The following is a 15337-nucleotide window of genomic DNA, read 5'->3' as shown; positions in this document are numbered from 1 at the left end:
TCCAACGCCCTACAGACGCATTGAGGCTCTTGTTTGACAGCTTTGTGTGGGTGGTCTTGTGGCAGCATCTCATATGGAACGAGTTTCAATACAACATCGCCTTCTGACTCGCGTAGTTCGGCGCTGGGGCTGCGAGGTGCAACAACATACATTACTACGGATTGACAGTTTCGGGGTTGCAGAGTCAATTGAGTTGTGCGAGGTGGTTTGCGCAAGGAAATTGGTATCGTAGATCGACGTACACCCGGTCTTGTGAATTAATGTTGAACGAGTGAGCGGTTGCGGCTGTTCTGTGTATTCCAGCGCGATAGAGGACGGAGGCAAAGCACACCTATTTCTTTTCCTTCCCATGTTCAAGTTGTTTGTCTTAGTAGTCTAGACCAAAAGCCAGCCTAGCCATCAAATGCGTCCCTCCGTCCCACAACTCCAATGCTAAACTTCCGTTCATGAAGATTCAGGTACTTGAAACAAGACAAGACTGCAGGCACATCAACGTGCCTAGCATGGCTTATTACCAATAATTTCACATGACAGTACACTTCTTATCCTTTTCTGACTTGCCATGGGCTCCGCTCCTGCTTGCCGCGGAAACATCCGTCCACGCAGCCGAGCTGGCAACCTCGTGGTTAACCCTCTTGTTTTTCTTCTTCTTCTTTGAACCATTCCAGCCTCGTCGTTTGGCGTCTTTGATGTTCTTGGCTGCGCTCCGCTCGGCGCGACTGGGCCTTCTGTTGACCGATGAGTGTGACAGCCGAGCCGTGGACAAAGTTGATGGCGCCTGTAACCACGCCGGGATAAGGTTCCTGCTGCCAGATGCCTCGGCGTTGGTATTGGCACTGTAAATGGTCTCCAACCGTTCTACGGTAGGCCGTATAGAGCCTGACTGGGTTGGGCGTGGGTGACGCGGAATGGGGGCCAGCAGGGGCATGTCAGTTCTGCGATTCGACTGCTGGCGCGTGGGCGCATCGTATGCGCCCGTTACGCCACTAGGCGTACTTATGATCAGGGGCTGATCCTCGATCGTCAGGCTGCTGCCTTGGCCTGGCACATCGACTCGCGACTCGAGCTGAACGGTAGGTTGCGGTACAGATGCCCGACGAGAACCAGGCCTGCGACTGCCGACTGGGACACGCTGAACTGAGCTGAAGTTGCCAGACCAGGGCCGAGACGGGGACAGCTGCTCGTGGTTTTGAGGATGCGCCGGTTGGCTCGCTCCAGGAGGGGCCGCTAGCGAAGCTCCCATGATCTCGTCAACCCTTGCGTTGGTCGCAGGAGCAGAGTATGGATGGCTGCTCAAGGCCTCGACCCTTGGATGCAGGTGAGAACCGTCCGGCGGCTGAGCAGATCTTGGCCAGGTTTGCGCGTTGGACAAGCGTCTAACCAATGGTGCATCGGCAGTGGATGTTGGCTGAGCCTGCTGCAACTCCGTAGCGCTCGAGGATGTACTTGGGGTATTTGCAGGCCCAAAGAGGGAGGCGACTGGGCCGCCGAAGCGCTGGGCGAAACTTCCGGAGTCCCTGCTTGGAAACCTTGCAGATTATCATCATTGGATGCCTGGGACACTGAAAGCCCGCTGACGATGCGCTGGTCTTGCGGTGAGATGACCTCAGCATCATCAGGATTCCTTGCAGCTAGACGTGGTGAGTCTGGTGGCGAAACGTCGTAGATATCGTCGTCATCGTCAACATGAGCAGAGGGGCCGGACGTTGGGCGAGTCGAGTCGGCAGTGCGCGGGCGGCTAAACAGCGTCGTCGTATCGCTAGCAATGCGAAGATGATGGGCAACGTTAGCAGGCGGGCTAACGGCAGGCTCGTGGTAACTCAGAGGACGACCTGATGTTTGAGCAAGGGTCGGTCGTTCTGGAAGGGGCCAAGCCGATGCTCCAACAGCTGGTGCAGCTGTTTGAACCCGTGGTGGCCGGCTTTGGATTTGCACGCCAGCGGGAGTGATGATGGCGTTTCGCAGGAACGCAGGCAAGTCACCAGGGTCGTCTTTCTGGTACGGCGGCGGTGGTGGGACCCAATTGTCTGCATCACTCTCGTGCGGGTGCTCCCGTCGACCGTCCGCTCGCCGATACTCTACAGGGCCGGCAACTGGCGCTTGAGGATTGCGGCTTCTGTTCATGGCAGCAGCGGTAGCTGCGCGACGAAGGGTATTGGTTGATCGGGGCCCATCATGAGAGTAAGGAGCTTCCACAGCTTCCTCGGCCTCCTCCTCCTCGATCATCGAAGCGGTTTCGCCTGCCTGAGGAGCCGAAGACGAAACTGGCTCCTGAACGTTGATCCGCGGCGGTGCTCCTATGCGTCTGGGAACGAGCGGATCGTCGTCATCGTCGTCGTCTTCATTTCTGGCTTCGGGTTCCTCCCTAGGCTGTGGCATGGGTGGCATGGGTGGCATCGGGGGTAAGGGGTTCCCCCGAATAGCCGCACTCGTGGCGGCACGCATCAGCGCGCCGCGATCCCCCGCCTTTGCGCCACGGTCCTGCGGCGTACGATGGCTACCTCGGTATCGATGTCTCTCTGTTCCTCTTCGAGCACCTCGGGCTTTTTCGTTCCCACCTCGATCTCGATCTCTGTCCTTTGACCATCATCAAGGCTGTAGTCGAAGTCAAGAAGAGTAACTCTTCCGCCATCGATGAAGTCAATGTCGTCCTCTTCGACAATTGACTTTCCAGGTGAGATGCCGCGGGCTGCGATAACTAGACGCTCTTGTGCCGATGTCTCCCCAAAGCCAGCAACCCATTTCACTGTGCTGACACCATCCAGCTCTGCAATCTTGGCGCCCCAGACGAATGTGTTTCGAAGCTTGTCGCATAGCACCTGCCACTGTGGTACCCGAGGGTTTTCTTGCGCCCGAGACGATGGCGATCGTGACGGGGGTCTGCTGCTTCTCCGTCCCTGTCCAGTCAAGGCCGACAAGCCATCAGCGCCTGCGGCGTTGAAATCGGGCACAGCATCGAGATCTTCCGGCACGCCGTACAGCCAGATGTCTTTCCCCTGAAATCCAGCGCTAACGAGGTCTCCGTGGAAGGTAGCCGCAGGCAGGGTACAAGGTGTGAGCTTGGCCTGAGAGCCTGGATCTGGTTTTGGTCCGGTGAAGTAAGTCGTACCGTTTCGCAGATCGTCAATCCGTACAGCTCTGAAAGTCTCGAAGCTGCGATCATAAGTAAAGGTCCAGCTCGCCTCCTCTTGGCCCGAATCTTGCAAAAGCACAGCATGGCTGCAGTCACGGCTCGTATTGGGGAACAGGATCGACGTTGTCCAGAGCGCGCTGATACTATCATCAGCGATCTGGTTGCCAGGATCGTAGTAAGGGGCCGTCAGGATGACTGTGGTCGGCGGCGACGAGTGGATGGTAGTTCCGAGAATCTGAGTGCCATCAAAGGAGAAGGAAAGAGCGTCGACTCCATCACATTTCACCGCTCTCCTGTCCGTGGGAAGCGCGCCAGGGTTGACCAAGGATACCTCAATGCCTCCTTCGTAAGCAGCAGCGAGAACAGAACCACAAGGAGATAGCGCAATCGTACGCGGTGGGTTATCCAATATCAAGGACTGGGTGCGACGAGGCGGGGACTGTTCTAGATCGTAAAGGTCAACCTGCATCGCAGAAGACAAGACAGCCAGCATGGAGCCATCGTCCTTGATGCAGGTTGAGACAGGCCGACGCAGTATCTTGAATTCCCTCTTGACGTCGATGTCCTTCCCACGCACATCAAGGACGTAAATACGCGACGAGTTGTAGGCCAGAATATGGTGGCCGCGGGGAGACGGGCTGAACTGCAATCCTTCGCCGCCAGGGCACGAGGAGGAGCTGATGGAATTGGATATAAGCTTGATTACGGTTTCGCGCGGTCGCAAGTATGCCTCGAAGAGATTGCGCTTGACTTCTCTGGCGAACAGGCGCCTAAGGCGCGGCAGGTCGTCATCTTTGACGTCGGCTTCGCGGAGGGAGGGATGGCTTGAGGCGTAGGACTGACACCTCGAAAGGTGGAGGGCATAGAGTTGGGCCTGCTGGGACACGGATCGCCATTTCGAGTTGAGGAGGACAAGAGACGCGAAGGAGTCGGGATCGGTAAGCTGGAGAATCCTAAGGCCATGTCAGTGGACGACGCAATCAAGCATGGAGGCAGCAAAGACAGACTGTTCGATGATCTCGTCGGGCAGTCGATCAAAAGCGGGATCTGGGGTAAGAATGGGGGGTTTGTCAATGGACGACCGCGATTGCCCTTCTCCTTGTCGGCGAGTGTCGGTGCTGTTGTCCATGATGTGCAGGACAGCCCGCTTGCTTTGCGTTCGGTGCGTCGTTGCTGTCGCTGCAAGGCTAAAAGAGAGAGGGGCGGGAAGTGAATGTCATGATGTATCGTCTGAGGATTTGGAAAGGGCCGTTGTTGAGACGAAGGAGAAATGCAAACGCAAAGCAAAGAAGAGAAACGGCAAGAGGCACACCAGTGTGAGCTGAGTGAGGGATCGCAGGTGCTGCGTGTCTGTCTCTCTCCCGCTCTCTCTCTTTCGGTCTTCCTGTTGCTCTGCGGCTGCGGCTGCGTCTGCGTGTGTGCGCGCGCGCGAACGTATGCAGCCAGTGGCGGAGCGACGCTAATGGCCACCTGAAGTTAGCATCCTCTAAGAACCCCAAGAGTTACCAGGTGCAATTCTGTCTGCCTGCTCTTCCGCCCCTGCCCAACCCGCTCTTTTGGCATTGACACCTTATCGGAAGGTACCCGACCAGCCCGAAACCGACCTTGTCTAGATCTTTCCGCTCTGGTGGGCAAACACATCCAAACAGACCAGGGACCCTTTTGTTTGGCAAGGCGTCGACTGGGTGCATAGTCCGAGTACCGGTTGTTAAGCGGCATGTTCATCCCCTCGGCTTCATCTTCTCACAGGGGTTGTCTGTCGCAAATCACCACCCAACACAACATAATCACACTAACATATATATATGTCCATCGCACCAAGGCCTCCTCCATCCTCTTAGCCGCCAGGGTTTTTACTTGTTGTTTTCTGTTGGTCGGCGCATCAGAAACTGGCGATCAGAAGCCCCCTGACTCACCAGCCTAAACCCTTGCCAGTTGAGCTGTGTCTTACTACAGAGTCGAGATGCTGCACATTAAGACAAGTAACTTGAAACTGATTGTTTTTCTCTCTTGATTCTACCTTGCCCTTTCTTTTTCTTCCTCTTTTCTCCTGTCTTCTTCTCCTTTTTCTCTCGCGCAAGTATCGGCTGCCTGCTCCATACACCACATCAGACTGGTGACGATTGTCGGCACCCTCGAAAACCAAAGAAAGAAAAAGGTGCATCCAAGTCTTGCTCCGACTGGTGCACCTTGGACACTGTTGGTTGACGCCCCGGGGAATGAAACGTGGATGCATATTCTGAGCGGCAACACGCGATATGCAGGGAGGCGTTCCACTGGCTGTGTCAAGATAAGCCATTGATGGCAACGTCCTCTGCCTTTTGTCCTTCACCATTCTTGCAAAATGGTTGGAAGTCATCACCTAATTACTGCAGGCTATCCTTTCCAGGCTTAGTGAGTGATTCACCCGAATCCAGGCAACCAACCGCCCATCACAACTCTCTTCCAACGATTAGCCAGCAACCTCCATCAGAACACGGCGACTCGCCATAAGAGCTGCAGAATTACCGAATGCGGAAACACGCAAAATATTGTCGTGGGGTGTTCCGGCCTTTTTTCGACTCCAACCAGAACGAGACGCCAAACACCCTCCGGGCGAACGCTGCTGCTATTTTTGGCTGTCATGTTCAAACACCGTCCGCGAAGTGGATGCATGCACGGGCGATGCCGCCACTTGTAGACGCTTGTCGAATAGAAACAAGAGGACACGATATGTAAGACAGCCTGGGTTTGTCTCTGCCCGAGGAAGATGAGTCTGACAGACAGTATCACGGGGCAAGTCAGCTGTCTTCAATGCCTCACCACCTCATCTCTTACTTTGCAAGCTTACCTAAATGCGGACACCATTCGGCACCGAGCCGGAATACGGCAACACTGAAAATCGTACAGTTCAATTGTGTCTCTCCGGCTCTGTTTCTGTCCAACTGCCGCCCCCGCGGCCACTGGAGACTTCCCCAGTATTTCTCGCTTCATCTCAGCCACGGTTCCCTGAACGGTGTCCAGTTTTACCCCGATCAAATGCTACTGAAAAAAGAGCAGTGACGCCAAAGAAGCAGGGAGTGACAAGAACACCGCGACACAGGATAAGGATCAACGCACGAATCTTGATCTTTGGCAGGAGAAGAACACGCATCCGGGCAAGGATGGGAGCTCGTCAACCGGCTGCGTGCGTACGATGTATTGGAGCTCATCTATCAGATGAAGCGCCAAGCCAGTGGCACCCTGCGCAGAGGGAGGAACTGTCGCGTCTATTGCATGTTCGTGCCATGAGCTCCCTGTTACCAATGCTGTTTGAGCGCGGAGAAACTCTCTGCTTCCCTGGCGTTGACTTGGGTTGGTTGGGTTTACTTGACGAGGAATTGAACGAGTTCCGTGAGGGATGTTTGCTCCGGGCCGCTTAGAGACAAGACAACGAACGCCCTTGTTTTTGTCTCGGTAAACAGCTACTACCGTGACGCCGACACTGCAGTACCTACAGTACCTACCTATAGAGTTCCCCACTCTCCAACCCATGCTGTTGGATGTGGTTCTCGGCGGGTTCGCAGCACCTCTTCACAGGGTGTCTCTGGCTTCCAGAACGCTGCGCCAGCCGATCAGAGGAGCCCTCGCGGCCCTGACTTTGACGACGTCACCACGACCTGCAACTTGGCCGTGCGTTGACACAGGCCGTGCCCCCTATCAAGTCTGCAGTGCAGTCAGCATGGGGGCCCAGGGTGGGTGGACGGAAGATGCGTTGCGTGAAGTGGGCAAATACCGTAGCACCCTGGCAAGCCCGCCGTTCCCACCTCCCCGTGCACTACCCCTACTAGGTCCCCTAGGGGAAGGTAGAAAGGGCCAAGGGAAAGTTAACAAGACGTGTTCGGCGCCGCCAAGGTTCAACCTTCCAGTTCGTTCTCAGCGATATCATTGTCATTCCTATCGGTGGCTCCCCCTTTCTCTTTCAACCGGTATATCTTCACCCATTTGCGCACCCGAGGCTGTCCGGAGACTCATCCACGGCCTCCTTGGGACTCATCTTCGGCGTCCTACCCGCGCCTTCTTACCGCTGCAGCGAGTCTGTGAGCCTGGCACGGATCGCTCCTCGGAAACGACATGCAGCTACCGCTAGTTTAGGCACTTTCTCAGTCTCTCAGTCTCGCGTCTCTTCCCCCGCTCGGCCTCTTCTCTCCCCAAGCCGGGCTTGCTCCCACGGTGGCTCTCACGTGGGATCCCGCAGCGCAGCCCGCAGGACCATATGACCTCGAAACATGTTCACCCCTCCCTCAACCTGCCATGGAGAGGAGGAAGTTCGACTGGCGGAGATTCTCTGCGCCAGTTGCCATCGCAAGCATGATCCTCGCGGTCCTCTCTGTCGTTCTCTACTTCAACGTTCGCGAATATCTCACTGCGCCAGATGAGGTTCGATTTGATGTCTCGCATTACCCACCACCTTTACGTGTCGCGCATCGAAACGGCTAACGCTGGGTGACAGGCCAACCTGCCAAGGGTGACGGTCGATCTCGGCTACGCGAGATATGCTGGGAACGTGCTCCCCAGCGGCGTGAACCAGTTTCTGGGAATGAGATATGCGGCACCTCCCATAGGAAATCTGAGATGGCGCGCCCCTCAGGATCCCGAACCCAAGGAAGGCACAACAGATGCTATCGATGTGAGATGTCCTGCTGTCCAGCCGTTCGATTGCTGTCACGCTGACCGAATCCCAGTTTGGGCCGATATGCCTGGGGACGGATGTGACTTATCCTACTTCGGGTCAAGACGAAGACTGTTTATACGTCAATGTCTGGTCGCCTAATAACACGACGCCCGACTCGAAGCTCCCTGTATGGTTGTTCATCCAAGGCGGAGGTAAACCTCTCTTCACTCGGTTGCGCTATCCTCTCGCGGAATGAGTGTTGCATAACTGTGTTCTTGGCTTCACCGGGCGTTTTGGCCAGAGTCCTTATCTAACATGGCCCTAGGTTACACCTCCAATGCCAACCCTAACTGGAATGGCTCTCAGGTCGTCGACGTCTCCGGCAAGAACATCGTCTTTGTCAATTTCAACTATAGAGTCGGCTTATGGGGGTTTCTGGCGAGCGAGCGCATCCGGAAGGACGGAGAGTTGAATGTGGGACTCTTGGACCAGCGACTTCTGATGAAATGGGTACAAACTCACATCTCAAAGGTGAATTTGCAAAGCCCACAACCACACCAAACCCGTGCTGACTCGGTCGATTCATAGTTCGGCGGTGATCCAAACCACGTCGTCATCCATGGTCTGTCAGCCGGTGCAGGTTCAGTGGCTCTCCACCTCGCTGCCTATGGTGGAAGGGACGACAAGCTATTCATAGGGGCCATGTCAGAGTCCGTCTTCTTTCCCGCTCAGCCCCGCGTGCCCGAACTCGAATACCAGTTCAACAAGACTGTAGAGAAGGTGGGTTGTAAGGACGACAAGGACCAGATGGGGTGCCTTCGAGGCAAAGACATCAGAGCGATTCAGGACGCCAATGTCGCCTCGCCTTTCCCAGGACGATCGGAAAATCCGCGCTTTTACTGGACTCCTTGTATAGACGGCGACTTGCTTCGGGACTATCCATACCGGCTTTACGAAAAAGGGTCTTTTATTAAAGTGCCCGTGCTCTTCGGCACTGGAAGTAACGGTAAGCCTGCTGTTTACATTTTCGAAGATCTCGTTGCTCATCACATCTCCAGAGGGATCAGTCTTTGCCGCCAACGTTGCAAGTCAGGAGGAATTCGTCTCCTTCATGATGGACAACTACCCAAAGCTCACAAAGAACGAGACCGACCCCATGTTGGATAAGTACCCCCTCATGACGGCTCTCCCGAATCACAACGCCTGGTTCCCCTCAGCCAGCCAGGCCTACGGTGAGACGACCTTCATTTGCCCGGCCAACATCATCATGAACGCCTACGCGGCCGCGAACCGCTCCTCCACGAGCTGGGCCTACCGCTTCAACGTTCAGGACAAAGAAAACACGGCCTCCGGGCTCGGCGTCCCGCACGTTTTCGAGGCGCCCGCCATCTTCGGCATTGACGCGTGTCCGACACCAGACAGTTTCCGCACGTACAACAAGCCGATCGTTTCGCTGATGATGAAGTATTGGATATCGTTCATCCGGGACCTGAATCCAAACACGTATAAGCTCGACGGCGCGCCGGACTGGGGCACCTGGGGGAGGAATCAGTCACGGTATGTGTTTGAGCTGGAAAATAACCGCATGGAGGACGTCGATGACGGGCAGAAGTCACGGTGTGATTTCTGGAAGAGCACCATAGAAGTTATGGAGCAATAGAGAGACGCCCAGGCGAGTAGACGGGTCCTAGGCATAGTGGATAATGAGGCGTTGCGTGTAGTTTTATCGGCATACGAGGCTGGGATCAGATAGCGGGTTGATACCAGCTTGGATGAGATGGCACTCGGGGTGTTTTGATGGCTTCTATTGCATAATCTTGAATCTCATGCCTACATCATGCCCCAAGCTACATATATAATTAGGATGGAACCGACTAATAAACAAGAAAACGAATTCTCGAATCATGGAATCATGTGAGAATGCCTACCACCCCGGTTGCATGTAGGATAAGATTGTCGGACTGGGCTGCTCTCTGTCTACAGCCCCCAAAACACAACCAAATACGAAAAATCAACCTACAAAAAGGCATGCCAAGCGACTGTGCCGCAGGTTCGGTCTGCGGCCTCAGTCCAGCATCCACAGGTGCATACAGCGCCACTCTCTCATGTGACTCGTCTGACCAGTTCTCAACCTGGTTCAGGCAACCGCCTCAACGTCCGCGCGTCATCACCACCGGCTGTGGTTTCTCACCAGACCTTTCTGGGTCAGCGAGGTATAAGTTCGGCGTCATCTTCAGAAAGCGACCTTACTGTCTTCCCCAAAGACGCCTCAACGTGCCCTACAACGGACGACCAAGCTATGGACGAGAGCACGCCGTCGCGCCGTCAGGTCATTACCGACGAGCCGGTCAACCGCAATGAGATGACGCGGGACATCGAGGGCCTGAGGGGCCGCCACGCGTCCGCAGATGGCGACGGTATGCATCACGCTGTACAAGTCAAACATCGTCAAAGAACCCAGCTAAGACATTTTATTTTGGAAAAGGAGCTTCTTCCAACGACGACGAACGTACAAAGACCCCTGCCCCGAGGAGGGCCATTTGTGAGACGCCTGGACACCGTAGAAGAAGACGGCGGAGAGCGGAGGCTGGGATGATGTCGGATGGCATCTTTGGGGTTGTGAGTTGTCCCCGGGCATGGGAAACGTCCTGAAGAAGCTGACCAGAGACGCGGCTAGCTCTTTTGCCTTTCTGGACTCGTGTACTGCGTTTGACATTGACCGAACGCTCTTGTGCGCCCGGCTCCGTCCGTTATCTCATAATTTGGGGTTTTCCGTCGTACGGAGCATCTGCATATTCCCCTTGCAGAAAAAGGACAGCGCTAATAAGCGAACACATTCATAATGGTTGCAAACTCAATCAAGCGTTTACATCCAGATTCGGGGTGGCTTAGCTGCGTTCAAACTCATGTCCTCGTTTTTTTTCCTGATAGAACTAATGTAGATTGCGCAACAACATAAGAGAACGCTGCTTCCACTGCGGCTCTGAGACTTGAATCTTCGATCAACCACTAGAATGTGCTATGCAGCGGAAGTTCCTCAGCCTAAGATTGTCGTAGTCTAGGGCGATGTCGGAGCTGGGCTTTTGGCCGAAGCTCCGTGCGGAGTCTGGTCCGCAGCCGGAACGGGCGTAGAAGCCGTTGCCAGTGTCTTTGCCGGAGACTGAAGTTGTCCTGCAACCGGGGCAGGAGGCGAGGAGGGAGCCGGAGTGGGTGAAGCGGCCTGAGGAGAAGCGGGAGCCGGAGGAGCTGGGGTTGGCTCCTTCTCCGGCTTCTTTCCAATGATGCAGTACCTAGATTATATGTCAACACAGCAGGGTTCCTAAAATAGAGCAAGTGATGAAAGAAAAACTCACGTTGGCCAGTAAGCGTGAATGTTTCTGTTCTTGATGTCGTTCCGCACATCGATCAAGAGGACGTTGACCTCCTCGGGTGTCCAGTCGTAAGCGCGCGTCAGAGATGCCATTGTGAACCCTTCCACACCGGACAGAGCGTTCTCACACTGCAATACACCCAGCTCCCTGTACTTTGGATCCTTAGCCCACGGGTTGCTTGGCCACTTGTACAGGCTTAGCGACACGTCGACGAATCCGATTTCAGAGAGAAGGCTCTTCAACGGTGGGGGCGAAATGTAAGGACGACCTAGCTTCTCCGAAGCGCCCTGGAGAAGCTTGCACCATTTTGAGAGGGCGTGGTCTTCCGTTAGGGTCCCGTCATCAGACGTAGCAAAGAGGTCCAGTTCCTGGAGTTCAACCCAGCCACCCGGCACCAGGTTGCTTGATTTCATCGGCCATTAGCTTTGATACAAAAGCCATCAACGCTCGGGCACAACGCTCTAGACTGTTGGTATCGGGGAAAAGGACGGACTTACTCGTAGCAGTTGCGTAGATAAACCTCCCAATCGCCGATGCTGGCCGTCATGACTCGGCTATGGATGTAGTCGAAGGGGCGCGACCACGTCCATTCCTCTTCAACATCGTCGATCTCGAACCTGACGTTCGGGGCACGCTATGCATAAGCCATCAGCGTCGCTCAAAACGGATAGCAGATTTCTCGTTAGGAGTCCTCATGGGTTACAATACGTACTATCCAGGCAGGGTCGGAGAGAGATCAATTCCGTAGACCTATAAGTAGCCCCGGAATTAGGCCCCTCACTAGTCGAGATAATAGAGTACAGCTGTTTTGTATGGTTCAAATTTGATAGGAAAAAAATGGCGTACCTCAGCCTCAGGGTGCTCATCTCCAAAGTTAAGAGCCCAGATACCGGTACCAGTACCAACGTCAAGAACACGGCCAACTTCAGCCCCTTCCTTGCATGGCGGTGCAACGCCAAGTCTGTCGTCGAGAGCAAGAAGCCAAACTTGATGCTGAAGATCTAGAGACGCTGTAAGTAAAGAAATGACATGGCCCAATTGGATTGAGAGACTAACCTAGGCGGTCCAACTCCCTATCATCGTTGGGGACGACATATTCTGACGCTACAGTTAGCAGGCCTCTTGAAGGATGGAGCAGGCGGACATACTGCCGTCCTTGTATCGATGGTAAGTTCTGCCGTTTTCTACCCGGTAGTCCAACAGGGAGTTACGAAGACTAGTGCTCGACGAAGCAATGCTCTAAAGAGAGCAAGATGTTAGATAACGTTGTTCAAGACGTTTATAGAGAAAAGAGCTTGGACTTACACTTCCAACTTCCGAACGGGCGTCATCTTGCTGTGGGCATAGTTAGAGCATTGCTTACGAAGACGCACATCTCCATCAGTCTTGAGTTTCTCACCTCCTCGTCAACATCAAGCACAGCAGGGGGGTTGTCTTGAGACATGGTGCCAATGGTGACATCAGAGCTCAGGGTGGGTGGGTGGTGATTTCGTAAAATGTTTGGCCACGCCGGTAACAATAGCTGGGTATTTATAACAGTTTGAATTGAACAGAAAAGCGCAAGGACTCCATAGAAGGGGTGGGAAAAGAGCCCCAGGTGGGGGTTGGGCGATGTTTTTTGTGACGAAGCCAGACGATCTCTGGCCAGTGCCCCTCTTTACAGTCCCAAGGGGGGAGAACCAACGAACAAACATGCATATGCACTCCAACGATTTGGTTGCCTCTTTTTAGATAAATATGGAACCTAGGACAGGAATGCCAAATGATAAATGAGAATGGTGACCAGGGAAGGGGGCATGCCTTCCAACCGAACGTGGTGCTCTTCTCACTTGCCACATCGGTTGACCTAGTCCGTCTGCGTTCTGGGCTTCCCGGATGGGAAGACGTTCCGCGTTCGCAGCACAACTCCCCAACGTCAACCCGCCTCGCAACCTAGCTCTTTCTCATGGATCTCTATCTTCTTTGTTTCCTTGGGCTATCAAATTCTGTCAAACTGCCTTTTGCTCAGTTAATAAAATAAAATAGCATGAAATAGTATTGGAATCAACATGTGGTACTAAAAACTGGCTTGCTATGAAAGTGATTTGTTTCTAATTCCATCATTCACCTTCCTTACATCTCAGAGCCAAAACCTGTTCCCAGAAACAGCGTTAGGTGGTGCCATCACAGAGAGGTGGTATCGGGTGCCGGGCTAGCATCAGCAGCCGGAGGTTGAGTTTGAACAGGCTGAGTTGGAGCCGAAGGCCGACTAATTCTACGGCTTGTGTCCGATGAGACAGTAGCTGCATTCAAAGTCAGCGCCATAAATATGGAAGAATATAAGAATATGCAGTGCGATCGACTTACACAGGCCAGTACGCATGGACGTTTCTATCCCTAATGGTCTTCCGCACGTCAATGAGGAAAACGTTGACCTCTTCGGGGGTCCATTTATGGACGCGCGTCAGTGGTGCCATGCAGAAGCCTTCGAGTCCTTCAGCCATATTTTGGCCGTGAAGCTCGCCAAGCTCCTTGTACTTTGGATCCTTGGCCCACGGGTTGGATGGCCATTTGAAGACGCGCAAGGACACATCGACGAAGCCAATCTCCGTCAACAGCTCCTCCAGAGGTGGGATAGGTATATAAGGGCGCCCAAATATTTCCGACGCTTCGAGGAGCAGTTGACAGCACTTTAAAAGCGGGTGCTCGGGCGTCAAGGTGCCGTCATCAGAACGGGGGAAAAGGTCGATCTCCTGCAGCTCGACCCAGCCGCCTGGCACGAGATTACTATGTTATAACTTGGTCAGATGCTTTTCAAGTCTCGTTTCTGAATAGCAGAGGTTGGTTCACGATGTTGTGGCGCTCAAGGAAGCACGCATGCGCTGTGATGTGTGGGGGAAAGAAAAGCAACCTTACTCATAGCACTTTCGCAGATACACCTTCCAGTCATTAACGCAGCCCGTCATCACTCAACTATGAATATAATCAAAAGGCCGCGAATATGTCCACTCCTCTTCGATATCGTCGATTTCGAAAATGACGTTCGGGGGTGCACTAGGGATGTGTCAGTGCTTTGACAGCCCTCTACTGGTTAGAACAACCGATACGCATACAAGTCGGAAAAAGTCGGTGAAAGATCCGTGGCGAGCACCTATATTTTGCTCAACGTTAGGTTCGGCTCGATTTGCCCAACACTTGTCATGAGGGTAAGAGAGCCTGTGTCGAAGCCAGCCACAATCGGCTTACCTCGGATTCAGGGTGATAGTCTCCAAAGTTCACAGCCCAGATACCCGACCCAGTGCCGACATCAAGCACTCGGCCAACTCCGGAGTCCGGCTGGCAAGGAGGGGCTACACCGAGCCTATCCTCGAGAACTAACAGCCACAAGTAGTGCTGCAAATCTGAGAGACAGCATTAGACACCAAGTATTAGATACATGTAGAGTTCGTAGGTGAAGCAGTACCTAGCCTCTCCATTTCTCTCTGGTCATTAGGGATGTTGTATTCTAATGTCACGTCAAGAGGGGTTCTTCAAGTACGGGAGTGAACAAGCATACTGCCATCTTTGTAGCGATGGTAACTTCTGCCGTTCTCAAACCGGTAGTCGAGAATGGAGGAACGCAGGCTAGTGGTGGAAGATACAATGTTCTAGGCACCGAAAAAGTGAGTGGGATGGAATCTCTCAGGATCTCGGCCAAGTATTCCGGCTCAAGCTTACACTTCCCATATTTGAGTGAGTGTCATCGAGCTGTGAACAGGGTTAGGACCGCCATTGTAAACATAGCCCGACCATGTGTGATTTCGTGTACCTCATCATCTAAAGAAAGAATGACTGTGTTATCATCTTGATTGTCTTGTGCCATTCTTGCTTCTTCTGCTCCTCGTGGTGTCAGACCTTTGAAGACTACGCGGTTGTAACACTCAATTGACAGTGTCAGGACTTACATAATCCAGTATCAACGTAACCACAGTCTCGGGTCGCTCAAAACGATATGTTCGCAAGATTCAAGAAAGAGAAATAAGAAAAGAGCAGCATCGGCGGGGAGCCGGTGCAGAGCGCCGGCTCATTTTGTAACACAACCGGATGATTTCAGGCGATTGCCCCTCTCCCTGGCCGTTTTGCCGGTGGTAAATGGAAGCACCAACAACCAAACATGCATATGCACCTCAATGGGCGCACAGTCCCCTCTTGAAGATAATTGTGGTGGAAACGAAAGAATAA

General features: G+C 53.7%; 5 protein-coding genes across 5 annotated transcripts; 2 read left to right on the top strand and 3 right to left on the bottom strand.

Moving 5' to 3' along the window:
- Positions 1 to 523: 523 nt before the first annotated feature.
- On the bottom strand, positions 524 to 4262 carry ColSpa_02280 (uncharacterized protein; the record flags this gene model as incomplete). Its single annotated transcript, XM_049268492.1, is given in 4 exon segments — positions 524 to 1495; positions 1579 to 2481; positions 2493 to 4086; positions 4141 to 4262. The coding sequence occupies 4 exon segments, from the start codon at positions 4260 to 4262 to the stop codon at positions 524 to 526; spliced, it is 3591 nt and encodes a 1196-aa protein (XP_049124449.1).
- A 3143-nt stretch (positions 4263 to 7405) lies between these two features.
- On the top strand, positions 7406 to 8022 carry ColSpa_02279 (fatty acyl-CoA hydrolase precursor, medium chain; the record flags this gene model as incomplete). Its single annotated transcript, XM_049268491.1, has 3 exons — positions 7406 to 7531; positions 7605 to 7781; positions 7837 to 8022. The coding sequence occupies 3 exons, from the start codon at positions 7406 to 7408 to the stop codon at positions 8020 to 8022; spliced, it is 489 nt and encodes a 162-aa protein (XP_049124448.1).
- A 59-nt stretch (positions 8023 to 8081) lies between these two features.
- Positions 8082 to 9426, top strand: ColSpa_02278 (acetylcholinesterase; the record flags this gene model as incomplete). Its single annotated transcript, XM_049268490.1, has 3 exons — positions 8082 to 8297; positions 8355 to 8772; positions 8825 to 9426. 3 exons carry the CDS (start codon positions 8082 to 8084, stop codon positions 9424 to 9426), a joined length of 1236 nt encoding a protein of 411 aa, XP_049124447.1.
- Positions 9427 to 10768: 1342 nt separating this feature from the next.
- On the bottom strand, positions 10769 to 12581 carry ColSpa_02277 (putative methyltransferase tdiE; the record flags this gene model as incomplete). The annotated part of the gene is made up of 8 exons (XM_049268489.1): positions 10769 to 11012; positions 11120 to 11539; positions 11635 to 11771; positions 11984 to 12138; positions 12194 to 12235; positions 12286 to 12376; positions 12443 to 12472; positions 12537 to 12581. The coding sequence occupies 8 exons, from the start codon at positions 12579 to 12581 to the stop codon at positions 10769 to 10771; spliced, it is 1164 nt and encodes a 387-aa protein (XP_049124446.1).
- Positions 12582 to 13479: 898 nt separating this feature from the next.
- On the bottom strand, positions 13480 to 14082 carry ColSpa_02276 (putative methyltransferase tdiE; the record flags this gene model as incomplete). The annotated part of the gene is made up of 2 exons (XM_049268488.1): positions 13480 to 13903; positions 14033 to 14082. 2 exons carry the CDS (start codon positions 14080 to 14082, stop codon positions 13480 to 13482), a joined length of 474 nt encoding a protein of 157 aa, XP_049124445.1.
- Between the last annotated feature and the right edge of the window lie 1255 nt (positions 14083 to 15337).

This window comes from Colletotrichum spaethianum (genome assembly GCF_022836535.1).
Source record: "Colletotrichum spaethianum MAFF 239500 DNA, contig04, whole genome shotgun sequence".
NCBI classification, from domain to species: domain Eukaryota; kingdom Fungi; phylum Ascomycota; class Sordariomycetes; order Glomerellales; family Glomerellaceae; genus Colletotrichum; species Colletotrichum spaethianum.
This window is presented reverse-complemented; position numbering and strand designations above follow the sequence as displayed.